The sequence below is a fragment of the Manacus candei genome, unplaced genomic scaffold, assembly GCF_025592945.1.
Source record: "Manacus candei isolate 608988 ecotype Guabito, Panama unplaced genomic scaffold, ASM2559294v1 h1tg000540l, whole genome shotgun sequence".
NCBI classification, from domain to species: Eukaryota; Metazoa; Chordata; class Aves; order Passeriformes; family Pipridae; genus Manacus; species Manacus candei.
The window spans coordinates 1-26,226 of record NW_026138588.1 but is presented as its reverse complement, the minus strand read 5'-3'; the positions used below and the strand labels follow the sequence as shown (position 1 = coordinate 26,226).

Sequence of the window (26,226 nt, the reverse complement as noted above, 5' to 3'; positions counted from 1 at the left end):
CTGTCACCTGTGGGGGTCCCTGGGAATGCTCAGTGTCCCCAGGGGTCCCTGCTGTCACCTGTGGGGGTCCCTGGGAATGCTCAGTGTCCCCAGGGGTCCCTGCTGTCACCCGTGGGTGCCCCTGGGAATGCTCAGTGTCCTCAGGGGTCCCTGGTGTCACCCGTGGGTGCCCCTGGGAATGCTCAGTGTCCCCAGGGGTCCCTGGTGTCACCTGTGGGTGCCCCTGGGAATGCTCAGTGTCCCCAGGGGTCCCTGGTGTCACCCGTGGGTGCCCCTGGGAATGCTCAGTGTCCCCGTGGGTGACTGCTGCCACCCATGGTGCCCCCAGTGCTCGGTGTCCCCGTGGTTCTTGGTGTCCCCAATGGTGCCCAGTGTCCTCCTGGTGCCCCCTCTGTCCCCCATTGTCCCCCCGTTGCCCCCTGTTGCCCCTGTTGCCCCCTGTTGTCCCCTGTTGCCCCCCTGTTGCCCCCCAGGTGCCCGTTGTCCCCTGTTACCCCCTGGGTACCTGTTGTTCCCTGTTGCCCCCTGTTGCCCCCCGGGTGCCAGTTGTCCCCCATTACCTCCTGTTGCCCCCCCCCCAGGTGCTGGTTGTCCCCTGTTGCCCCCCGCTGCCCCCCGGGTGCCTGTTGGCACCCCATTGCCCCCCATTGCCCCCCACTGCCCCCCGGGTGCCTGTTGGCACCCCATTGCCCCCCATTGCCCCCCACTGCCCCCCGGGTGCCTGTTGGCACCCCATTGCCCCCCATTGCCCCCCACTGCCCCCCGGGTGCCTGTTGGCACCCCATTGCCCCCCATTGCCCCCCACTGCCCCCCGGGTGCCTGTTGGCACCCCATTGCCCCCCATTGCCCCCCACTGCCCCCCGGGTGCCTGTTGGCACCCCATTGCCCCCCGCTGCCCCCTAGGTGCCTGTTGCCCCCCGTTGCCCCCCCGTTGCCCCCCATTGCCCTCCCTGTTGCCCCCTGTTGCCTCCCCGGGTGCCAGTTGCCCCCCATTGCCCCCCATTGCCCCTTGTTGCCCCCTGAGTGCCAGTTGCCCCCCGTTGCCCCATGGGTGCCGGTTGCCCCCCATTGCCCCCCGTTGCCCCCCCGTTGCCCCCCGGGTGCCGGTTGCCCCCCGGGTGACGCGGTGCCCCCCAGCGTGGACCGGAAGGGGCAGTACCACTACCTGGTGAAGTGGCGGGACCTGCCCTACGACCAGGCCACCTGGGAGGAGGACGAGATGCCCATCCCCGACTACGACCTGCACAAGCTGGCCTACTGGAAACACCGGTGAGGGACGGGGGGCACGGGGGGCACAGGGGGCACAGGGACTGGGGGGACACAGGGACAGACCTACTGGAAACACCGGTGAGGGACGGGGGGCACGGGGGGCACGGGGGGCACAGGGACATGGGGGGGCACAGGGACAGACCTACTGGAAACACCGGTGAGGGACAGGGGGCACGGGGGGCACGGGGGGACACAGGGACTGGGGGGCACGGGGATGTGCCTACTGGAAACACCGGTGAGGGACGGGGGGCACGGGGGGCACAGGGGGCACAGGGACTGGGGGGACACAGGGACATGCCTACTGGAAACACCGGTGAGGGACGGGGGGCACGGGGGGCACGGGGGGCACAGGGACATGGGGGGGCACAGGGACATGCCTACTGGAAACACCGGTGAGGGACAGGGGGCACGGGGGGCACGGGGGGACACAGGGACTGGGGGGCACGGGGATGTGCCTACTGGAAACACCGGTGAGGGACGGGGGGCATGGGGGGCACGGGGGGCATGGGGGGGCACAGGGACATGGGGGGCATGGGGGGGCACAGGGATGTGCCTACTGGAAACACCAGTGAGGGACGGGGGGCACGGGGGGCATGGGGGAGCACAGGGACATGGGGAGACAGGGACATGGGGGGCACAGGGACATGGGGGGCACAGGGACATAGGGGGCACAGGGACATGCCTACTGAAACACTGGTAAGAGACAGGAAATGGGGGGCACTGTATCCCCAATGTCCTCACGCTGCCATGTGTCCCCATGTCACCCCCGTGTCCTCATGTCTGTGTGTCCCTTGTCCCCTCTCCATGTCCCTGTGTCCCCTTGTGTCCCCATCCCCGTCCCGGTGTCCCCCTGACCACCCCTGTCTCTCCCTGTGTCCCCCCATATCCCTGTGTCCCACTCATCCTCCTCCGGTATTCCCATGTCCCCCCGTGTCCCCCCGTGTCCCCCATGTCCCCCCATGTCCCCGCATGTCCCCACATGCCCCCAATGTCCCCCCGTGTCCCTCCATGTCCCCTGTGTGTCCCCTGTGTCCCCCCATATCCCTGTGTCCCACTCATCCCCCTCCGGTGTTCTCATGTGCCCCCGTGTCCTCCGTGTCCCCCCCATGTCCCCTCATGTCCCCCCATGTCCCCCCGTGTCCCCCATGTCCCCCTGTGTGCCCCCCATTCCCCCCCATGTCCCCCTCATGTCCCCCCATGCCTCCAATGTCCCCCTGTGTCCCCCCATGTCCTCCCATGTCCCCCTCATGTCCCCCCATGTCCCCAATGTCCCCCATATCCCCCATGTCCCCCATGTCCCCCATGTCCCCCATGTCCCCCCATGTCCCCCATGTCCCCCATGTCCCCCTGTGTCCCCCCATGTCCCCAATGTCCCCCCATGTCCCCCTCATGTCCCCTGTGTGCCCCCATGTCCCCCATGTCCCCCCATGTCCCCCATGTCCCCAATGTCCCCCCATGCCCCCCATGTCCCCCCGTGTCCCCCCATGTCCCCCCATGTCCCCAATGTCCCCCATGTCCCCTGTGTGTCCCCCATGTCCCCCATGTCCTCCCCATGTCCCCCATGTCCCCCGTGTCCCCCATGTCCCCCCGTGTCCCCCCATGTCCCCCATGTCCCCCCGTGTCCCCCCATGTCCCCAATGTCCCCCATGTCCCCTGTGTGTCCCCCATGTCCCCCATGTCCTCCCCATGTCCCCCATGTCCCCCCTGTCCCCCATGTCCCCCCTGTCCCCCATGTCCCCCTGTGTGCCCCCCATTCCCCCCCATGTCCCCCTCATGTCCCCCCATGCCTCCAATGTCCCCCTGTGTCCCCCCATGTCCTCCCATGTCCCCCTCATGTCCCCCCATGTCCCCAATGTCCCCCATATCCCCCATGTCCCCCATGTCCCCCTGTGTCCCCCCATGTCCCCAATGTCCCCCCATGTCCCCCTCATGTCCCCCCATGTCCCCCCATGTCCCCCGTGTCCCCCATGTCCCCCCAATGTCCCCCCATGCCCCCCATGTCCCCCGTGTCCCCCCATGTCCCCCCATGTCCCCCGTGTCCCCCATGTCCCCCTGTGTCCCCCCATGTCCCCCCATGTCCCCAATGTCCCCCATGTCCCCTGTGTGTCCCCCATGTCCCCCCTGTCCCCCATGTCCCCCATGTCCCCCCTGTCCCCCATGTCCCCCGTGTCCCCAGGGAGGTGTTCATGGGGGAGGACCCGGCCCAGCCCCGGCGCTACAAGAAGAAGAAGAAGGAGACGCCGGGGGAGGGACCCCCCGACTCCCCCACCAACGACGTGAGTACCAGGACAGCAGGGACCCCCCTGGGATCCCCCTAAAACCTGGGGGACCCCCCCGATGCCTGGCACCCCCCTAAAACTGTGGTGTCCCCTCCCAGTGCCTGGGTGTCCCCCCACGGCCTCGGTGTCCCCCTCAAACCCAGGGTGTCCTCCCCAAACCCAGTGTCCCACACCATTCCTGGATGTTCCCCAAACCCAGGGTGTCCTCCCCAAACCCAGGGTGTCCCGCCCCATTCCTGGATGTTCCCCAAAACCAGGGTGTCCCTCCCTATTCCTGAGTGTCCCCCCAAACCCAGAGTGTCCCCCACCCAGTGCCTGGGTGTCACCCCAAGCCTGGGTGTCCTACACAACCCTGGGCATTCCCTGGAGATCCACTTCCCCTCAAAATCTGAGTCCCCCAACACCTCCATGTCCTTAAACATCCCCTGGGGGTCCTGGGAGGGGGGGAAATTGGGGTGCCCTGGTCCTTGTGCCCCCCCCAAACATGGTTCCCTCCTGGACCCCTGAGTCCCTGACACCTCCACACCCTCACCCCCCTCTGTGTGCCTGTGGGGGGTTTTTGGGGTACCCTGACCCCTGTGCCCCCTCAAACCCTGTTCCCTCCTGAACCCCCGAGTCCCCCAACACCTCCATGCCCCTCTGTGGAGGGGTTTTTGGGGTGCCCTGACCCCTGTGCCCCCTCCCCAAACCCCATTCCCTCCTGAACCCCTGAGTCCCCGACACCTCCACGCCCTCACCTCCCTCTGTGTGTCCGTGGGGGTGTTTTGGGGTGCCCGAGTCCTTGTGCCCCCCCAAACCCCGTTCCCTCCTGGACCCCCGAGTCCCCCAACATATCCATGCCCCTCCATGGAGGGGTTTTTGGGGTGCCCTGACCCCTGTGCCCCCTCCCCAAACCCCATTCCCTCCTGAACCCCTGAGTCCCCGACACCTCCACACCCTGTACCCCCTTTGTGTGTCCATGAGGGGGTTTGGGGTGCCCTGACCCCCGTGCCCCCCCCAAACCCTGTTCCCTCCTGGACCCCTGAGTCTCCAACACCTCCACACCCTCACCCCCCTCTATGTGTCCGTGGGGGGGTTTTGGGGTGCCCTGACCCCCTGAGTCCCCCCAAACCCCGTTCCCTCCTGGACCCCCAAGTCCCCGACACCTCCACACCCTCCCCTCCCTTCTGTGTGTCCGTGGGGTGTTTTGGGGTGCCCTGACCCCTGTGCCCCCCCCCAAACCCTGTTCCCTCCTGGACCCCTGAGTCTCCAACACCTCCACACCCTCACCCCCCTCTATGTGTCCGTGGGGGGGTTTTGGGGTGCCCTGACCCCCTGTGTCCCCCCCAACATGGTTCCCTCCTGAACCCCCAAGTCCCCCAACACCTCCACGCCCTCCCCTCCCTTCTGTGTGTCCGTGGGGGGGTTTTGGGGTGCCCTGACCACCTGTGCCCTCCCAAACTTGGGGTCTCTTCTAATCTGGGTGTTCCCCAAACACCTGAGTCCCCCCAAGCCCCGTTCCCTCCTGGACCCCCAAGTCCCCGACACCTCCACACCCTCCCCTCCCTTCTGTGTGTCCGTGGGGGTGTTTTGGGGTGCCCTGACCCCTGTGCCCCTCCCCAAACCCTATTCCCTCCTGGACCCCCAAGTCCCCCGACACCTCCACACCCTCCCCTCCCCTCTGTGTGTCCGGGGGGGTGTTTTGGGGTGCCCCGTGCCCCCCCTGACCCCGCCGTGCCCCCCAGCCGACGGTGAAGTACGAGACGCAGCCGCGGTTCATCACGGCCACGGGCGGGACCCTCCACCTCTACCAGCTCGAGGGGCTCAACTGGCTGCGCTTCTCGTGGGCCCAGAGCACCGACACCATCCTGGCCGACGAGATGGGGCTGGGCAAGACCATCCAGACCATCGTCTTCCTCTACTCCCTCTACAAGGAGGTGGGTGAGGGAGCGCCCGCCCGGCACGGGGTGGGGAGGGCACCTCCGTGGGCCTGGGGAGGGCACCCAAGTGGGCCTGGGGGCACCTGCGTGGTCATTGGGGTCACCCAAGAGGGCCTGGGGGCACCTGTGTGGTCACTGGGGGCACCTCTCTGGGCCTGGGGGCACCTACATGGTCATTGGGGGCACCCAAGTGGGCCTGGAGGCACCTATGTGGTCATTTGGGGCACCCAAGTGGACCTGGGGTCACCCACATGGTCATTGGGGGCACTTATGTGGGCCTGGGGTCACCCATGTGGTCTTTGGATCACCCACATGGGTCTGGGGTCACCCACATGGTCATTGGGGTCACCTATGTGGTCACTGGGTCACCCACATGGGCCTGGGGTCACCCACATGGGCCTGGGGTCACCTATGTGGTCATTGGGTCACCCACATGGGTATTGGGGTCACCCACGTGGTCATTGGGGTCACCCACATGGGTATTGGGGTCACCCACGTGGTCATTGGGGTCACCCACATGGGTATTGGGGTCACCCACATGGTCACTGGGGTCACCCACATGGTTATTGGGGTCACCTACATGGTCACTGGGGTCACCCACATGGTCACTGGGGTCACCTCTGTGGTCCTCGGTGTCACCCCTCTGGTCATTGGGGTCACCTGCCTGGTCATGGGGGTCACCCACGTGGCCTCCAGTGTCACCCTGTCCCCATGTCCCACACTGTCCCCTCAGGACCCCCCATCCTACCCCCCCAACCCACATTGTCCCGCAGTCCCCCAGGGCCACCCCGAGGACCTGTCCCCATGTCCCCCTGTCCCCGTGTGATGCGCTGTCCCCCAGGGCCACCCCGAGGGCCCGTCCCCTGTCCCTGTGTTCCCACTGTCCCCCAGGGCCCGTCCCCATGTCCCCCCGTCCCCGTGTGACGCGCTGTCCCCCAGGGCCACCCCGAGGGCCCATCCCCTGTCCCCCTGTGACGCGCTGTCCCCCAGGGCCACCCCAAGAGCCTATCCCCGTGTCCCCGTGTCCCCCTGTCCCCCAGGACCTGTCCCCGTGTCCCCCCGTCCCCGTGTGACGCGCTGTCCCCCAGGGCCACCCCGAGGGCCCGTCCCCTCGTCCCCGTGTGACACACTGTCCCCCAGGGCCTGTCCCCCAGTCCCCATGTGACGCACTGTCCCCCAGGGCCACCCCAAGAGCCCATCCCCGTTTCCCTGTGTCCCCCTGTCCCCCAGGGCCCGTCCCCGTGTCCCCCCGTCCCTGTGTTCCCACTGTCCCCCAGGGCCACCCCAAGAACCCATCCCCGTTTCCCTGTGTCCCCCTGTCCCCCAGGGCCCGTCCCCGTGTCCCCCCGTCCCCGTGTGACGCGCTGTCCCCCAGGGCCACCCCAAGAGCCCGTCCCCGTGTCCCCCCGTCCCCGTGTGACGCGCTGTCCCCCAGGGCCACCCCGAGGGCCCGTCCCCTGTCCCCGTGTGACGCGCTGTCCCCCAGGGCCACACCAAGGGCCCGTTCCTCGTCAGCGCCCCGCTCTCCACCATCATCAACTGGGAGCGGGAGTTCCAGATGTGGGCCCCGGCCTTCTACGTGGTCACCTACACCGGGGACAAGGACAGCAGGGCCATCATCCGCGAGAACGAGTTCTCCTTCGACGACAACGCCATGAAGGGCGGCAAGAAGGCCTTCAAGATGAAGGTGGGCAGGGCAGGGGGGCACCCGGGCACTGGGTATCAGGGTGGTGGGTGGGTGTCCCTGTGGGGTGGGGATGCCATGACCCCCCAGTCCCACACCAGGGGGGCATCGGGGTGGTGTGGAGGGTCCCTGTGGGGTGGGGGTGCCCTGTTCCTCTGATCCCCCACCGGCGGGGTATCAGGATGGTGTGGGGGGTCCCTATGGGGTGGGGGTGCCCTGTTCCTCCAATCCCACCCCACAGGGGTATCAGGGTGGTGTGGGGGGGTCCCTGCAGGGTAGGGGTGCCCTGGCCCCCCAGTCCTCCCCCACAGGGGTATCAGGGTGGTGTGTGGGGGTCCCTGTGGGGTGGGGATGCCATGACCCCCCTATGCCCCACCGGGGAAGTTTTAGGGTGGTGTGGGGGGTCCCTATGAGGTGGGGGTGCCCTGTTCCTCTGATCCCCCACCGGGGGGGTATCAGGGTGCTATGTGGGGGGGTCCCAGTGGGGTGGGGATGCCATGACCCCTCATCCCACCCCAGAGGGTCATTGGGGTGGTATGTGGGGGTCCCTATGGGGTGGGGGTGCCCTGTTCCTCCAATCCCACCCCACAGGGGTATCAGGGTGGTATGGAGGGTCCCTGTGGGGTGGGGGTGCCCTGTTCCCCCAATCCTCCCCCAGAAGGGTATAGGGGTGATATGTGGGGGGTCCCTGTGGGGTGGGGGTGCCCTGTTCCCCCAGTCCCACCCTGGGTGGGTATCAGGATGATATGTGGGGGGTCCCTATGGGGTGGGGGTGCCCTGTTCCCCCAGTCCCACCCCGGGGGGGCATAGGGGGGTCCCTATGGGGTGGGGGTGCCCTGTTCCCCCAGTCCCACCCTGGGTGGGTATCAGGGTGATATGTGGGGGGTCCCTATGGGGTGGGGGTGCCCTGCCCCCCTCCCCCAAGCGCTGACCCCCCCCGCAGAGGGAGGCCCAGGTGAAGTTCCACGTGCTGCTGACGTCCTACGAGCTGATCACCATCGACCAGGCGGCGCTGGGCTCCATCCGCTGGGCCTGCCTCGTGGTGGACGAGGCCCACCGGCTCAAAAACAACCAGTCCAAGGTGGGCGGGGGTCAGGGGGCACCCCAGTGACTGGGGGAGTGGGTGGGGGACACCCCAGTGAGTGGGGGGTAGGTGGGGGACACCCCAGTGAGTGGGGGGGTAGGTGGGGGGCACCCCAGGTACTGGGGACATGGGTGGTGGGCACCTCAGTACCTGGAGGTGTGGGGGGGGGGCACCCCAAGACCTGTGGGTGTGGGTGGGGGGCACCCCAGCAACTGTGAGGGTGGGTGGGGGGCACCCCAGGTACTGGGGACATGGGTGGTGGGCACCTCAATACCTGGAGGTGTGTGTGGGGGGCACCTCGAGACCTGGGGGGGTGGGTGGGAGCACCCCAGTACCGGGGTTTGTGGGTGGGGGGCACCTCAGTAACTGTGGGGTGGGTGGGGGGCACCCCAAGACCTGGGGGAGTGGGTGGGGGGCACCCCAGTAACTGTGGGGGTGGGTGGGGGGCACCTGGAGATGTGGGTGGGGGCACCATAATACCTGAGAATGTGGGTGGGGGGCACTCCAGTAACTGTGGGGTGGGTGGGGGGCACCTCGAGACCTGGGGGGTGTGGGTGGGGGGCACCCCAGTGCCTGGGGGTGTGGGTGGGGGGCACCCCCATACACAGTGACATGGGGAGGGGGTGCCTGAACCCCCAGAAGTCTGTGGGTGCCCTGGGTGGGGTCAGTCCCAAATTTTGGGGTTCGTGGGTGCCCTGGGTGGGGTCAGAGGGGTCTCTCCCAAATTCTGGGGTCTGTGGATGTCCTGATGGTGTCAGGGGGGTCTCTCCCGGACTCAGGGGTCTGTGGGTGCTCTGGGGGGAATTGAGGGGGTCCCTCCTGGTTTCTGGGTGCCCTGGGTGGGGTCAGAGGGTCTCTCCCAGACTGAGTGGTCCATGGGTGACTCCCCCCCCCAGTTTTTCCGGGTGCTGAACGGGTACAAGATCGAGCACAAGCTGCTGCTCACGGGGACGCCGCTGCAGAACAACCTGGAGGAGCTTTTCCACCTCCTCAACTTCCTCACGCCAGAGCGCTTCAAGTACGGCCCCCCCGGCCCCCTCCGTGTGCCCTGCGGGCCCCTGAGCCCCTCCTGTCCCCCCAGATCCCCTCCTCTCCTCTGGGTCCCCTCCTGTCCCCCCAGATCCCCTCCTGTCCCCCCCTGTCCCCTGGATCCCCTCCTGTCCCCCTGGATCCCCTCCTGTCCCCCTGATCTCCTCCTGTCCCCCCCGTCCTCTGGGTCCTCTCCTGTCCCCCCAGATCCCCTCCTGTCCCCCCCTGTCCCCTGGATCCCCTCCTGTCCCCCTGGATCCCCTCCTGTCCCCCTGGATCCCCTCCTGTCCCCCTGATCTCCTCCTGTCCCCCCCGTCCTCTGGGTCCTCTCCTGTCCCCCCAGATCCCCTCCTGTCCCCCCCTGTCCCCTGGATCCCCTCCTGTCCTCTGGGTCCCCTCCTGTCCCCCCAGATTCCCTTCTATCCCCTCCTGTCCCCCCCCATCCTCTGGGTCCCCTCCTGTCCCCCCCCATCCTCTGGGTCCCCTCCTGTCCCCGCTGATCCCCTTCTATCCCCTCCTGTCCCTCCTGTCCCCCTGGATCCCCTCCTGTCCCTCCAGATCCCTTCCTGTCCCCACCCTGTCCTTTGGGTCCCTTCCTGTCCTCCCCATCCTCTGGGTCCCCTCCTGTCCCCCCAGATCCCCTCCTGTCCCCCTCTGTCCTCTGGGTCCCCTCCTGTCCCCCCTGATCTCCTTTTGTCCCCTCGTATCCCTTCCTGTCCTCTGGGTCCCCTCCTGTCCTCTGGGTCCCCTCCTATCCCCCCAGATCCCCTCCTGTCCCCCCCATCCTCTGGGTCCCCTCCTGTCCCCCCAGATCCCCCCCTTGTCTCCCTCTGTCCCCTCCTGTCCCTCCCAGGTCCCCCCTTGTCTCCCTCTGCCCCCTCCTGTCCCCCCAGACCCCCCCCTTGTCTCCCTCTGCCCCCTCTATCCCCTCCTGTCCCCCCTCCATTCCCCCCTTGTCTCCCTCTGTCCCCTCCTGTCCCCTCCTGTCCCCCCCATCCCCGTCTCCCCTCCTGTCCCCCCAGATCCCCCCTTGTCTCCCTCTATCCCCTCCTGTCCCCCTCCATTCCCTCCTGTCCCCCCCAGATCCCCTCCCGTGGTGTTTGCATGTCCCCCTCCACCCTCCATCCCCCCCTGACCTCGTGTCCCCCCCTTCCCGCAGCAACCTGGAGGGTTTCCTGGAGGAGTTTGCCGACATCTCCAAGGAGGACCAGATCAAGAAGCTGCACGACCTGCTGGGGCCCCACATGCTGCGGCGCCTCAAGGCCGACGTCTTCAAGAACATGCCGGCCAAGACGGAGCTCATCGTGCGCGTGGAGCTCAGCCCCATGCAGAAGTGAGGCCGGGAGGGGGGTCCCGTGGGGCAGGAGGGGGGGTGTGGGGGTGTGTGTCCCCCCCCCAGATGGTCCCCAGGCCCCCCGGGTCCCACCGCTGTCCCCCGTAGGAAGTACTACAAGTACATCCTGACGCGCAACTTCGAGGCGCTGAACTCGCGGGGCGGCGGGAACCAGGTGTCGCTGCTCAACATCATGATGGACCTCAAGAAGTGCTGCAACCACCCCTACCTGTTCCCCGTGGCCGCCATGGTGAGGGGGGACAGCCAGGGGACAGCCAGGGGACAGGGGAGGGGACAGGGGGACAGGGAGGGGACGTGGGGATGTGGAGAGACCTGGGGACAGGGAGGGGATGGAGGGGTGTGGGGACAGGGAGGGGATGGAGGGGTGTGGGGACAGGGAGGGGATGGAGGGATGTGGGACATGGGGACAGGGAGGGGATGGAGGGGTGTGGGGACAGGGAGGGGATGGAGGGGTGTGGGGACAGGGAGGGGATGGAGGGGTGTGGGGACAGGGAGGGGATGGAGGGGTGTGGGATGTGGGGACAGGGAGGGGATGGAGGGGTGTGGGGACAGGGAGGGGATGGAGGGATGTGGGATGTGGGGACAGGGAGGGGATGGAGGGATGTGGGACATGGGGACATGGGGAACATGGGGACAGGGAGGGGATGTGGGGATGTGGAGGGACGTGGGGACAGGGAGGGGATGGAGGGATGTGGGGACAGGGAGGGGAGGTGGGGACAGGGAGGGGATGGAGGGATGTGGGACATGATGGGACATGGGGACAGGGAGGGGATGTGGAGACAGGGAAGGGTTGGAGGGATGTGGGACATGGGGACATGATGGGACATGATGGGACATGGGGACAGGGAGGGGATGTGGGGACAGAGAGGGGATGTGGGGGCATGATGGGACATGGAGGGGACATGGAGGGAATGTGGGGACATGGGGATCAGGGAGGGGAGGTGGGGCCATGGAGGGGATGGAGGGGTGTGGGACATGAGGGGACATGGGGACATGAGGGGACATGGGGACAGGGAGGGGACATGGGGACAGAGAGGGGATGTGGGGACAGGGAAGGGATGGAAGGGTGTGGGGTGGTGGGACTTGGGGCTATGGGAGGGCTGTGAGGCCAAGGAAGGGATGGAGGGACATGGAGAGGACATGGGATGGAGGGACACAAGAGTTGAGGCTGTGGGGGGGACACAGGGCCCTGGGGGACCCCTGGGGTCCCTGTGGTGACGTCCCTGTCCCCTCTGTGTCCCCCAGGAGTCCCCGAAGCTGCCAAGTGGCGCCTACGAGGGGGGGGCCCTGATCAAGGCCTCGGGGAAGCTGCTGCTGCTGCAGAAGATGCTGCGGAAGCTCAAGGAGCAGAACCACCGGGTGCTCATCTTCTCCCAGGTGGGACCCCAAATCCACCTCCAAAACCCCCCCAAATCCACCCCAGAAGCACCCCAGAACCACCGGGTGCTCATCTTCTCCCAGCTGGGATCCCAAATCCATCTCCAAAACCCCCCAAAACCCACCCCAGAACCGCCCAGAACCACTGGGTGCTCATCTTCTCCCAGGTGGGACCCCAAATCCACCCCAAAACCCCCCAAAATCCACCCCAGAACCACCCCAGAACCACCCAGAACCACCGGGTGCTCATCTTCTCCCAGGTGGGACCCCAAATCCACCCCAAACCACCCCAAAACCCACCCCAGAACCACCCAGAACACCCGGGTGCTCATCTTCTCCCAGGTGGGACCCCAAATCCACCCCAAACCACCCCAAAACCCACCCCAGAACCACCCAGAACCACTGGGTGCTCATCTTCTCCCAGCTGGGATCCCAAATCCATCTCCAAAACCCCCCAAAACCCACCCCAGAACCGCCCAGAACCACTGGGTGCTCATCTTCTCCCAGGTGGGACCCCAAATCCACCCCAAAACCCCCCAAAATCCACCCCAGAACCACCCCAGAACCACCGGGTGCTCATCTTCTCCCAGGTGGGACCCCAAATCCACCCCCAAACCACCCCAAAATCCACCCCAGAACCACCCAGAACCACCGGGTGCTCATCTTCTCCCAGGTGGGACCCCAAATCCACCCCAAACCACCCCAAAATCCACCCCAGAACCACTCAGAACCACCCCAGAACTACCCAGAACCACCCAGAACCCCCGGGTACTCATCTTCTCCCAGGTGGGACCCCAAATCCACCTCCAAAACCCCCCAAAACCCACCCTAGAACCACCCAGAACCACCGGGTGCTCATCTTCTCCCAGGTGGGACTCCAAATCCACCCCTAAAACCCTGCAGTGTGCCCAGTGCCTGTCCCAGCACCCCCAGACCCTCCCAGTGTGCCCAGTCCGAGGTGTCCCAGCCCCTGGGGTGCTCCCAGTCTGACCAGTACGAGGTTCCCCTGCCCTCTGGGCACTCCCAGTGTGCCCAGTGGGGGCTACCCCGACCCCTTGGGTGCTCCCAGTGTGCCCAGCCCGAGGTGTCCCAGCCCCTGGGGCGCTCCCAGTCTGACCAGTACAAGGTCCCCCAGCCCCATATCCTCCCAGTCTGCCCAGTACTAGGTGTCCCTGCACCACTGGGCGCTCCCAGTGTGCCCAGTGCCTGTCCCAGCACCCCCAGATCCTCCCAGTCTGCCCAGTCCGAGGTGTCCCAGCCCCTTGGGCCCTCCCAGTGTGCCCAGTTCGAGGTTCCCCTACCCCCTGGGCCCTCCCAGTGTGCCCAGTGCCTGTCCCAGCACCCCCAGATCCTCCCAGTGTGCCCAGTCCGAGGTTCCCCTGCCCCCTGGGCCCTCCCAGTGTGCCCAGTGGGGGCTGCCCCGGCCCCCTGGGGCGCTCCCAGTCTGACCAGTGCCCGCAGATGACGAAGATGCTGGACCTGCTGGAGGATTTCCTGGACTACGAGGGCTACAAGTACGAGCGCATCGACGGCGGCATCACCGGGGCCCTGCGCCAGGAGGCCATCGACCGCTTCAACGGTAGGGCCCGGGGGGAGATGGGGGGTCTGGGGGGGTCCGGGGGGATCCAGGGGGTCCAGGGGGATCCAGGGGGTCCGGGGGGATCCAGGAGGGTCTGGGGGAATCTGGGGGATGCAGGGGTCCAGGGGGGATCCAGGGGGTCCGGGGGGAATCCGGGGGGTGCAGGGGTCTGAGGGGATCCAGGGGGATGCAGGGGTCTGGGGGAGATCCAAAGGGATCTGGGGGATCCAGGGGGATGCAGGGGTCTGGGGGGATCCAGGGGTATCAGGGGGATCCAGGGGGGTGCAGGGGTCTGAGGGGATCCAGGAGGGTCTGGGGGAATCTGGGGGATGCAGGGGTCTGAGGGGATCCAGGGGGATGCAGGGGTCTGAGGGGATCCAGGGGGGTCTGGGGGAATCTGGGGGATGCAGGGGTCTGGGGGGATTCTGGGGGTATCAGGGGGATGCAGGGGGATGCAGGGGTCTGAGGGGATCTGGGGGAATCTGGGGGTCTGGGGGAATCTGGGAGTCAGGGGGGATGCAGGGGTCTGAGGGGATCTGGGGGAATCTGGGAGTCGGGGGGGGATCCAGGGGATATCAGGGGGATCCAGGGGTAAGGGGGGATCTGGGGTTCTGGGGGGTATCTGGGTGTAAGGGGGGATCCAGGAGGGTCTGGGGGAATCCGGGGGATGCAGGGGTCTGAGGGGATCCAGGGGGATGCAGGGGTCTGGGGGGATCCAGGGGGTATCAGGGGGATCCAGGGGGGTGCAGGGGTCTGAGGGGATCCAGGAGGGTCTGGGGGAATCTGGGGGATGCAGGGGTCTGAGGGGATCCAGGGGGATGCAGGGGTCTGAGGGGATCCAGGGGGATGCAGGGGTCTGGGGGGATCCAGGGGGATGCAGGGGTCTGGGGGGATCCAGGGGCGAGGGGGGATCTGGGGTTCTGGGGGGGATCTGGGTGTAAGGGGGGATCCAGGTATAAGGGAGGGATCCAGGGGTCTGGGGCGATCTGAGGGTCTGGGGGGGATCCAGCAATGAGGGGGGGCTCTGGGGGTTTGGGGGTTCAGGATTTGGGGTTTCTGGGGTCCCTGCCCACGCTGACGCCGGGGGGGCAGCGCTGGGGGCTCTGGGGGGTTCTGGGTTGGGGATTTGGGGTTTTGGGGGTCCCTGCCCACGCTGACGCCGGGGGGGCAGCACTGGGGGCTCTGGGGGTTTGGGGGTTCAGGATTTGGGGTTTTGGGGGTCCCTGCCCACGCTGACGCCAGGGGGGACAGCACCAGGGGGTTTGGGGGTTCAGGATTTGGGGTTTTTGGGGTCCCTGCCCACGCTGACGCCGGGGGGGCAGCGCTGGGGGCTCTGGGGGGTTCTGGGTTGGGTTTTTGGGGTCCCTGCCCACGCTGACGCCGGGGGGGCAGCACTGGGGGCTCTGGGGGGTTCTGGGTTGGGTTTTTGGGGTCCCTGCCCACGCTGACGCCGGGGGGGCAGCGCCGGGGGCGCAGCAGTTCTGTTTCCTGCTGTCGACGCGGGCCGGGGGCCTCGGCATCAACCTGGCGACGGCCGACACCGTCGTCATCTTCGACTCCGACTGGAACCCCCACAACGACATCCAGGTCTGGCACCGCCCGGGGCACTGCCCTCTGTCACCTGTCCACTGTCACCCACCTGCCACCTGCCCTCTGTCACCTGTCCCATGTCACCCACCTGCCACCTGCCCTCTGTCACCTGTCCGGTGTCACCCACCTGTCACCTGTGCAGTGTCACCTGCCCACTGTCACCTGCCCCGTGTCACCCACCTGTCACCTGCCCACTGTCACCTGTCCAGTGTCATCTGCCCACTGTCACCCACCTGTCACCTGCCCACTGTCACCTGTCCAGTGTCACCTGTCCGGTGTCACCCACCTGTCACCTGCCCAGTGTCACCTGCCCACTGTCACCTGTCCAGTGTCACCCACCTGTCACCTGCCCACTGTCACCTGCCCAGTGTCACCTGTCCAGTGTCACCTGTCCAGTGTCACCCACCTGCCACCTGCCCTCTGTCACCTGTCCACTGTCACCTGTCCACTGTCACCTGTCCAGTGTCACCCCGTGTCACCTGTCCAGTGTCACCTGTCCATCTGGGCCCACCACATCAACCAGGCTGTCCCCACATGTCACCTGGGGTGTCCCTGACCCATCCCCATGTCCTCCTCGGCGTTCAGCCGTGCCCACCACATTGACCAGGGTGTCCCAACATGTCACCTGGGGTGTCCCTGGCCTGTCCTTGAGGTGTCCCTCACCTGTCCTTGGAGTGTCTCTCACCTGTGCCTGTCCCTGTCCCCCCCAGGCATTCAGCCACTCCCACTGCCTCGGCCAGGGTGTCCCCACGTGTCACCTGGGGTGTCCCTGACCTGTCTTTGGGATGTCCCTGACCTGTCCCTGTCCCCCCCAGGCGTTCAACCGCGCCCACCGCATCAGGCAGGGTGTCCCCATGTCACCTGGGGTGTCCCCACATGTCACCTGGGGTGTCCCTGACCTGTCTTTGGGATGTCCCTGACCTGTCCCTGTCCCCCCCAGGCGTTCAACCGCGCCCACCGCATCGGGCAGGGTGTCCCCACATGTCACCTGGGGTGTCCCCACATGTCACCTGGGGTGTCCCTGACCTGTCTTTGGGGTGTCCCTCACCTGTCCCTGTCCCCCCCAGGCGTTCAGCCGTACCCACCACATCGGGCAGGGTGTCCCCACATGTCACCTGGGGTGTCCCCACATGTCACCTGGCCTGTCCCTCTCCCCCCTGACCTGTCCCTGTCCCCCCCCAGGCATTCAACCACTCACACTGCATCAGCCAGGCTGTCCCCACATGTCACCTGGGGTGTCCCCACATGTCACCTGGGTTGTCCCTCTCCCCCCTGACCTGTCCCTGTCCCCCCCAGGCGTTCAACCACACACACCACATTGACCAGGGTGTCCCCACGTGTCACCTGGGGTGTCCCTGACCTGTCTTTGGGGTGTCCCTCACCTGTCCCTGTCCCCCCCAGGCGTTCAGCCGTACCCACCACATCAGCCAGGGTGTCCCCACGTGTCACCTGGGGTGTCCCTGACCTGTCTTTGGGGTGTCCCTGAGCTGCCCCTGTCTCCCCCCAGGCGTTCAGCCGTACCCACCACATCAGCCAGGGTGTCCCCACGTGTCACCTGGGTTGTCCCTCTCCCCCCTGACCTGCCCCTGTCCCCCCCAGGCGTTCAGCCGCGCCCACCGCATCGGGCAGGCCAACAAGGTGATGATTTACCGGTTTGTGACGCGGGCCTCGGTGGAGGAGCGGATCACGCAGGTGGCCAAGCGCAAGATGATGCTGACGCACCTGGTGGTGCGCCCGGGGCTGGGCTCCAAGGCCGGCTCCATGTCCAAGCAGGAGCTCGACGACATCCTCAAGTTCGGCACCGAGGAGCTCTTCAAGGACGAGAACGAGGGTCAGCAACGGGGGGGGGGAACTGGGGGAGGAGGGAGAGGGGGTGGGAGGCTGTGAGGGAGCGTGTGGGGCCGTGCTGGGCCCTGCGGGACCGGACTGGGCTGGGCGGGGTTGTGTCGGGCCGTGTTGGGGTGTGCTGGGCCATGTTGAGCCATGACAGGTTGTGTTGGGCCATGTTGGGCCATGTTGAGCCATGACAGGCTGTGTTGGGCCATGTTGGGCCATGTTGAGCCATGACAGGCTGTGTTGGGCTGTGTTGGATTGTCCTGGGCCATGTTGAGCCATGACAGGCTGTGTTGGGCCATGTTGGGCCATGTTGAGCCATGACAGGCTGTGTTGAGCCATGTTGGGCCATGTTGAGCCATGACAGGCTGTGTTGGGCCATGTTGGGGCATGTGGGGTTATCCTGTGCTGTGTTGGGCCGTGACAGGCTGTGTTGGGTCATTTTGGATTGTCCTGGGCCATGTTGAGCCATGACAGGCTGTGTTGGGCCATGTTGGATTGTCCTGGGCTGTGTTGGGCCATGACAGGCTGTGTTGGGCCATGTTGAGCCATGACAGGTTGTGTTGGACCATGTTGGATTGTCCTGGGCTGTGTTGGGCCATGTTGGGCCATGACAGGCTGTGTTGGGTCATTTTGGATTGTCCTGGGCCATGTTGAGCCATGACAGGCTGTGTTGGGCCATGTTGGGTTGTCCTGGGCCATGTTGGGCCATGTTGAGCCATGACAGGCTGTGTTGGACCATGTGGGGCCATGACAGGCTGTGTTGGGCCATGTTGAGCCATGACAGGCTGTGCTGGGCTATGTTGGGCCGTGTTGGGTTGTCCTGGGCTGTGTTGGGCCATGTTGGACCATGTCGAGCCATGACAGGCTGTGTTGGGCTTGTCCTGTGTTGGATTGTCCTGGGCTGTGTTGGGCCATGACAGGCTCTGTGGGACTGTACTGGGCCACATTGGGCCGTGTTGGAGCGTGTTGGGCCGTGTTGGAGCATGTTGGGCCGTGTTGTTCACATGTCAGGCGGTGTCACGTTCATGTCACTCCCGTGTCACTCCCATGTCACTCCCATGTCATTCCCAGGGGAGAACAAGGAGGAGGACAGCGTGTCACTCCCGTGTCACTCCCGTGTCACTCCCATGTCACTCCCATGTCATTCCCAGGGGAGAACAAGGAGGAGGACAGCGTGTCACTCCCGTGTCACTCCTGTGTCACTCCCGTGTCACTCCCATGCCACTCCAGGTGAGAACAAGGAGGAGGACAGCAGCGTCATCCACTACGACAACGAGGCCATCGCCCGCCTGCTCGACCGCAACCAGGACGCGACGGACGACGCCGACGTGCAGAACATGAACGAGTACCTGAGCTCCTTCAAGGTGGCCCAGTACGTCGTCAGGGAGGAGGACAAGGTGACAGCGGGGACACCGCGGGGGGGACACCGCGGGGGGGACAGGGGACACCACAGGGAGGGACAGGGGACACCATGGGGATGGACAGGGGACACCACGGGAGGGACGGGGGACACCACGGGAGGGACAGGGGACACCACAGGGATGGACAGGGGACACCACGGGAGGGACGGGGGACACCACGGGAGGGACAGGGGACACCACAGGGATGGACAGGGGACACCACGGGAGGGACAGGGGACACCACGGGAGGGACAGGGGACACCACAGGGATGGACAGGGGACACCACGGGGAGGGACAGGGGACACCACGGGAGGGATGGGGGACACCATGGGGAGGGACAGGGGACACCACAGGGATGGACAGGGGACACCACGGGGAGGGACAGGGGACACCATGGGGAGGGATGGGGGACACCACAGGGATGGACAGGGGACACCACGGGGAGGGACAGGGGACACCATGGGGAGGGACAGGGGACACCACGGGAGGGACAGGGGACACCACAGGGATGGACAGGGGACACCATGGGGAGGGACAGGGGACAGCGGGGATGGACAGGGGACAGTGGGGATGGACAGGGGACAGCAGGGATGGACAGGGGACAGTGGGGATGGACAGGGGACAGTGGGGATGGACAGGGGACAGTGGGGATGAGGGAGATGAGGAGGAGGATGGAGTTGAGGGGCCAGTGAGGGTGAAGGAGATGGTGGGAAGAGTGATGTGGGTGATGGAGCCGGGGGGGATGGTGAGGGCAGTGGAGATGGGGGTGATGGAAGTGATGAAGATGATGGAGATAAAGGTGATGGGGATGATGGAGGTGATGGGGATGATGGAGGTGATGGGGATGATGGAGGTGATGGGGATGATGGAGATTATGGGGATGATGGAGGTGATGGGGATGATGGAGGTGATGGAGATTATGGGGATGTTGGAGGTGATGGGGATGATGGAGGTGATGGGGATTATGGGGATGTTGGAGGTGATGGGGATGATGGAGGTGATGGAGATTATGGGGATGATGGAGGTGATGGAGGTGATGAGGATGGGGATGATGGTGATGATGAAGGCAATGGGGATGATGGAGGTGATGGAGATGAAGGCAATGGGGATGATGGAGGCGATGCAGACAATGACAGTGGGGACCAGCTCTGGGGACCCCCAGTCGGTGCTGCTGGAGCCAGTGGGGATCCCCCAGGCCCACGAGGACCCCCCAGGCCTTTGGGGACCCCCCAGGCCCTTGAGGACCCCCCACGCTCTTGGGGACCCCCCAGGCCCTTGGGGACCCCTGGGGTGCCCCGGGCGGGCGCTGATGGGGCCGGTGGGGACCCCCCAGGCCTTTGGGGACCCCCCAGGCCCACAAGGAACCCCCAGGCCCCTGGGGACCCCCGGGGTGCCCTGGGCAGGTGCTGACGGGGCCAGTGGGGACCCCCCAGGCCCTTGGGGACCCCCGGGGTGCCCTGGGCAGGTGCTGACGGGGCCGTGTCCGGGCAGATCGAGGAGATCGAGCGGGAGATCATCAAGCAGGAGGAGAACGTGGACCCCGACTACTGGGAGAAGCTGCTGCGCCACCACTACGAGCAGCAGCAGGAGGACCTGGCCCGCAACCTGGGCAAGGGCAAGCGCGTCAGGAAGCAGGTCAACTACAACGATGCTGCCCAGGAGGACCAAGGTGGGCACTGGGAGGCACTGGGAGGGCACTGGGACACACTGGGAGGGACTGGGACACACTGGGAGGGACTGGGACACACTGGGAGGGACTGGGACACACTGGGAAGGCACTGGGAGGGACTGGTGCAGAACCTGGGCAAGGGCAAGCGTGTCCGAAAGCAGGTCAACTACAATGACAATGCCCAGGAGGACCAAGGTGGGCACTGGGAGGGCACTGGGGGGCACTGGGAGTTACTGGGAAGGCACTGGGAGGGACTGGGAGACATTGGGAAGGCACTGGGAGGGACTGGTGCAGAACCTGGGCAAGGGCAAGCACGTCTGCAAGCAGGTCAACTACAATGACAATGCCCAGGAGGACCAAGGTGGGCATTGGGAAGGTACTGGGAAGGCACTGGGAGGGCACTGGGATGGACGTGGAGACATTGAGACACACTGAGAGGGCACTGGGAGGGACTGGGAGACATTGGGACAGACTGGGAGGGCACTGGAAGGGGCTGGTGCAGAGCCTGGGCAAGGACAAGCACGTCCAAAAGCAGGTCAACTACAACGACACCGCCCAGGAGGACCAAGGTGGGCACTGGGAGGGCACTGGGGGGCACTGGGAGTTACTGGGAAGCACTGGGGGGATACTGGGAGGCACTGGGGGTGCTGTGTGCCCAATGCTGACGGTGCCCCCCAGACAACCAGTCCGAGTACTCGGTGGGCTCCGAGGAGGAGGACGAGGACTTCGATGAGCGGCCGGAGGGTGAGTGGCCCTTGTGTGCCCTCTGTGTCCCCCCTGTGTCCCCCCTGTGTTCCCCCCGTGTCCCCCCCTGTCCCCTCATGTCCCCTCATGTCCCCTCATGTCCCCCGTGCCCCCCTGTGCCCCCCATGCATCCCCTCATGTCCCCTCAGTGTCCCCACAGGTCTCTGTGTCCCCTCTGTGTCCCCCCCCATGTCCCCTCTGTCTTGCCCGTGTCCCCTCACTTCCCCTGTGTCCCCCAATGTCCCTTCTGTGTCCCCCCAGTGTCCCCTCTGTGTCCCCCCCATGTCCCCCCATGTCCCCCCATGTCCCTTTGTGTCCCCTCTGTCCCCTCATGTCCCTTCTGTCCTTTCATGTCCCCTCTGTCCCCCTGTGTCCCCTCACATCCCCCCATGTCCCCTTTGTGTCCCCCCCATCTCCTCGTGTCCCCCCCTGTCCCCTCGTGCCACCCTGGGTGTCCCCCACCCCTGAAGGGAGGGCTCTGGGGTGACACTGGGGGAACTGGGGGGGTCTGGGTGGCACAGTGGGGTGATGATTTAGGGGGCTCTGAGCAGGGGGGGGGTCAGGAATGCCCCAAAAGGGGGGGTCAGGGTGCCCCAGGAGGGTGTCGGGGTTCCCCAGGGGGGAGCTCAGGGTGCCTGGGGGGCTCAGGGTGCCCTGGGGAGGGTCTGGATGGCCCCAGTGAGGGGGTTTGGGTGCCCTGGAGGGGTTCTGGGTGCCCTGGGGAGAATTTGGGGTGCCCTGGGGAGGTCAGGGTGCCCCAGGGAGGGTTTGGGGTGCCCTGGGGAGGTCAGGCTGCCTCAGGGGAGAATTTGGGGTGCCCTGGGGAGGTCAGGGTACCCCAGGGTGGGGGTTTTGGGGTGCCCTTGGAGGGGTCAGAGTGACCTGGGGGATATTTTGGGTGCCCTTGGAGGGGTCAGGGTGCCTTGAGGGGGGTCAGGGTTGTGGGAGGGGGGGTCAGGGTGCCCGGGGGGGGGTGTTGGGGTGCCAGGGGTGGGTGCTGACCCCCCCTCCCCCCCCAGGCCGCCGTCAGTCCAAGCGGCAGCTCCGGAACGAGAAGGACAAGCCCCTCCCCCCACTGCTGGCCCGGGTGGGCGGGAACATCGAGGTGAGGGACCCCCGGGTGGGAGGATGGGGGTGCCCAGATCCCTGTGCCCCCCTGAGCCCCCCCTCTGCCCCCCTGACCCCCCCCGTGCCCCCCTGTGCCCCCTCAGGTGCTGGGGTTCAACACCCATCAGCACAAGGTGTTCCTGATGCGCTGGGGGACAGGGTGTGGGTGTGCCCAGATACCTGTGCCCCCCTGACCCCCCCTGTGCCCCCCTGACACCCCCTCTGCCCCCCTGACCCCCCCGTGCCCCCCTGTGCTCCCCCAGGTGCTGGGGTTCAACACTTGGCAGCACAAGGTGTTCCTGATGAGCTGGGGGACAGGGTGTGGCTGTACCCAGATACCTGTGCCCCCCTGACCCCCCCCGTGCCCCCCTGACACCCCCTCTGCCCCCCTGACCCTCCCCGTGCCCCCCTGTGCCCCCCCAGGTGCTGGGGTTCAACACCCGGCAGCACAAGGCGTTCCTGAACACTGTGATGTTCTGGGGGACAGGGTGTGGCTGTGCCCAGATACCTGTGCCCCCCTGACCCCCCCTGTGCCCCCCCTGACCCCCCCGTGCCCCCCCAGGTTTTGGGGTTCAACACAAGGCAGAGGAAGGCCTTCCTGAACGCCGTCATGTGCTGGGGGACGGGGTGTGGGTGTGCCCAGATATCTGTGCCCCCCTGTGCTCCCCTGACCCCCCCGTGCCCCCTGAGCCCCCCCATGCCCCCCTGTGCCCCCCAGGTGCTGGAGTTCAATACCTGGCAGCACAAGGTGTTCCTGATGAGCTGGGGGACAGGGTGGGGGTCTGCCCAGATACCTGTGCCCCCCTGACCCCCCTGACCCCCCCGTGCCCCCCCCAGGTTTTGGGGTTCAACACGAGGCAGAGGAAGGCCTTCCTGAACGCCGTCATGCGCTGGGGGACGGGGTGTGGGTGTGCCCAGATACCTGTGCCCCCCCTGACCCCCTGTGCCCCCCCTGGCCCCCCTGTGCCCCCCAGGTTTTGGGGTTCAACACGAGGCAGAGGAAGGCCTTCCTGAACGCCGTCATGCGCTGGGGGATGCCCCCCCAGGACGCCTTCACCTCCCAGTGGCTCGTGCGGGACCTGCGCGGCAAAACCGAGAAGGAGTTCAAGTGGGTGGCACCGGGGGGGCACCGGGGCGGGGGGGACACTGGGGGGCACTGGGGATTGGGGGTGGCACCAGGGGGGGGCACTGGGGCAGGGGGGGCATCGGGGACACCGGAGGGGCACAAGGCATTGGGGGTGGCATCAGGGATGGAGGTGGCATTGGGGGTGGGTGGTGGCATTTGGGATTGGGGGTGGCATTGGGGATAGGAGATGGCATCGGGGATGGAGGTGGCATTGGGGATTGGGGGTGGCATTGGGGGTGGGTGGTGGCATCAAGGATTGGGGGTGGCATTGGGGATAGGAGATGGCATCAAGGATGGAGGTGGCATTAGGGGTGGGGGCTGGCATTTGGGATTGGGGATGGCATCAGGGATTGGGGGTGGCATCGGGGATTGGGGGTGGCATCGGGGATTGGGGGTGGCATCAGGAATTGGGGGCAGCATTGGGGGTGGGTGGTGGCATCAGGGATTGGGGGTGGCATTGGGGATAGGAGATGGCATCGGGGATGGGGGTGGCATTGGAGGTGGGGGCTGGCATTTGGGATTGGGGGTGGCATCAGGGATTGGGGGTGGCATCGGGGATTGGGGGCAGCACTGGGGGTGGGTGGTGGCATCAGGGATTGGGGGTGGCATCAGGGATTGGGGGTGGCATCAAGGACAGGTGGTGGCACTGGAGATGGGTGGTGACATCAGGAATGGGTGGTGACATCAGGGACCGGTGGTGACATCAGGGACAGGTGGTGGCACTGGAGATGGGTGGTGACATCAGGAATGGGCGGTGGCATCAGGGACCAGCAGTGGCATCAAGGACAGGTGGCACTGGGGACCACTGGTGTCCCGCTGTCCCCCCGTGTCCCCCCCGTGCCACATGATGAGCCCTTACTCAGCCGAGCGCCGTCGGGGTTCCCGTCGGGGTTCCCGTCGGGGTTCCTGGGGGCCGGACGAGCCCGTGTCCCCCTCAACCCGACACAGAGTCACCCCCGGGGTGTCCCCACTGTCCCCCCGGGGGGCCGGGGCTGGCCCGGGGGACGCCAGAGCGGTGGCAGGACCCCCCCGCTGGGACCGGCACAGCCGGGACGGGCGCGGTGACGAGGGGAAGGGCTGATGGCGCGGGGACGGCGGGGACACCGGGGACGGCGGGGACACCGGGGACAGTGGGGACAGCAGGGACTTTGCGACAGCGGGGATATCAGGGACACTGGGGACAACAGGGACACTGGGGAGATCAGGGACACTGGGGACAGCAGGGACATCAGGGATATCAGGGACATCAGGGACACTGGGGACAACAGGGACACTGGGGACAGCAGGGACACAGGGGAGATCAGGGACATCAGGGATATCAGGGACACTGGGGACAGCAGGGACAGCGGGGACAGCGGGGACAGGAGGGACACTGGGGATATTGGGGACAGCAGGGACATCAGGGATATCAGGGACATTGGGGACAGCAGGGACATTGGGGATACCGGGGACAGCAGGGACACTGGGGACATCAGGGACACTGGGGACATCAGGGACATCGGGGACAGTGGGGACAAGGTCCCTGGAGATGGGGACAAGGAACTCCGGGGACAAGGACCTTGGGGACAGGATCTGTGGGGACAGGGACCATGGGGCTGAGATCTGTGGGGCCAAGGACCTCGGGGCCGGGATCTATGGGGACAAGGACCCTGGGGATGAGATCTATGGGGCCAAGGACCCTGGGGATGACCACGGACCCTGGGGCTGAGATCTCTGGGGCCAAGGACCTCGGGGCTGGGATCTATGGGACCAGGGCCCACGGGGCTGAGCTCTGTGGGGCCAAGGACCTTGGGGGCCTTGGGGCTGAGATCTGTGGGGCCAGGGACCCTGGGGACAGGATCTGTGGGGCCAGGACCCCTGGGGCTGAGCTCTGTGGGGCCAGGGACCTCGGGGCCGGGATCTATGGGGCCAGGACCCCCGGGCTGAGCCCTGTGGGGACAGGGACCTCGGGGCCAGGATCTATGGGGCCAGGGCCCCCGGGGCTGAGCCCTGTGGGGACAGGGACCTCGGGGCCGGGATCTATGGGGCCAGGGCCCCCGGGGCTGGGCCCTGTGGGGCCGTGCGGGCCGTGGGGGGTGGGTGGCCGTGGCAGTGCCCCCCCCGTGCCCCCCAGGGCCTACGTGTCCCTGTTCATGCGCCACCTGTGCGAGCCGGGCGCCGACGGCTCCGAGACCTTCGCCGACGGCGTCCCCCGAGAGGGGCTCTCGCGGCAGCAGGTCCTGACCCGCATCGGAGTCATGTCCCTCGTCAAGAAAAAGGTACCCACCCCCCCGGGGGCACACCTGGGGGGGCACCTGGGCACCTGGGGGGGCACCTGAGCATCTGGGAACCCCCTGAATGACTGGGGACACACCTGAGCATCTGGGGACACACCTGGGCACCTGGGGACACACCTGGGGACACTCTGAGCATCTGGGGACACACCTGGGGACACCCTGAACACCTGGGGCCACCTTGAATAACTGGGGACACTCTGAATAACTGGGGACACACCTGGGGACACCCTGAGCACCTGGGGGCCATGTGGGGACACCCTGAGCATCTGGGGACACCCTGAGCACCTGGGGACACACCTGGGGACACACCTGAGCACCTGGGGACCCCCTGAATAACTGGGGACACACCTGGGGATACTCTGAACACCTGGGGACACACCTGGGGACCCCCTGAATAACTGGGGACACACCTGGGGACACTCTGAACACCTGGGGACACCCTGAATAACTGGGGACACACCTGGGGACATCCTGAGCACCTGGGGACACCCTGAACACCTGGGGACACACCTGGGGACACCCTGAGCATCTGGGGGCCACGTGGGGCCACACCTGGGGACCCCCTGAATAACGGGGGACATACCTGGGGACACACCTGGGGAACCCCCTGAGCACCTGGGGACCCCCTGAATAACGGGGGACACACCTGGGGACACACCTGGGGAACCCCCTCGGACACCTGGGGACACATCTGGGGACTCCCTGAACACTTGGGTGCCCCGTGTGTCCCTGTGAGGGTTTTTGGGGTCCCTGTGAGGGTTTTGGGGTCCCTGTGTTGTTTTCGGGGTCCCTAAGAGGGTTTTGGGGTCCCTGTGGTTCCTGTGGTTCCCTGTGTTGTTTCTGGGGTTCCTGAGAGGGTTTTTGGGGTCCCTGTGGTTCCCTGTGTTGGTTTTTGGGGTCCCT

At 66.4% G+C, this 26,226-nt stretch overlaps 1 protein-coding gene across 1 annotated transcript in view; it reads left to right on the top strand.

Annotated features, from left to right (window-relative positions):
- The window catches only part of LOC127465946 (chromodomain-helicase-DNA-binding protein 3-like), a gene marked incomplete at its 3' end in the record, with an annotated part of 55,008 nt that extends 29,703 nt beyond the window's left edge, over positions 1–25,305 (top strand). Inside the window, 18 exon segments of the mRNA XM_051776476.1 lie at positions 1,138–1,269; positions 3,446–3,545; positions 5,273–5,464; positions 6,954–7,154; positions 8,095–8,232; positions 9,132–9,253; positions 10,424–10,597; positions 10,706–10,847; positions 11,864–11,995; positions 13,457–13,574; positions 15,037–15,161; positions 16,764–16,995; positions 18,231–18,397; positions 19,893–20,070; positions 20,749–20,814; positions 21,834–21,919; positions 22,896–23,029; positions 25,161–25,305. Of these exon segments, the coding sequence (XP_051632436.1) occupies positions 1,138–1,269; positions 3,446–3,545; positions 5,273–5,464; positions 6,954–7,154; positions 8,095–8,232; positions 9,132–9,253; positions 10,424–10,597; positions 10,706–10,847; positions 11,864–11,995; positions 13,457–13,574; positions 15,037–15,161; positions 16,764–16,995; positions 18,231–18,397; positions 19,893–20,070; positions 20,749–20,814; positions 21,834–21,919; positions 22,896–23,029; positions 25,161–25,305 (2,584 nt within the window).
- Between the last annotated feature and the right edge of the window lie 921 nt (positions 25,306–26,226).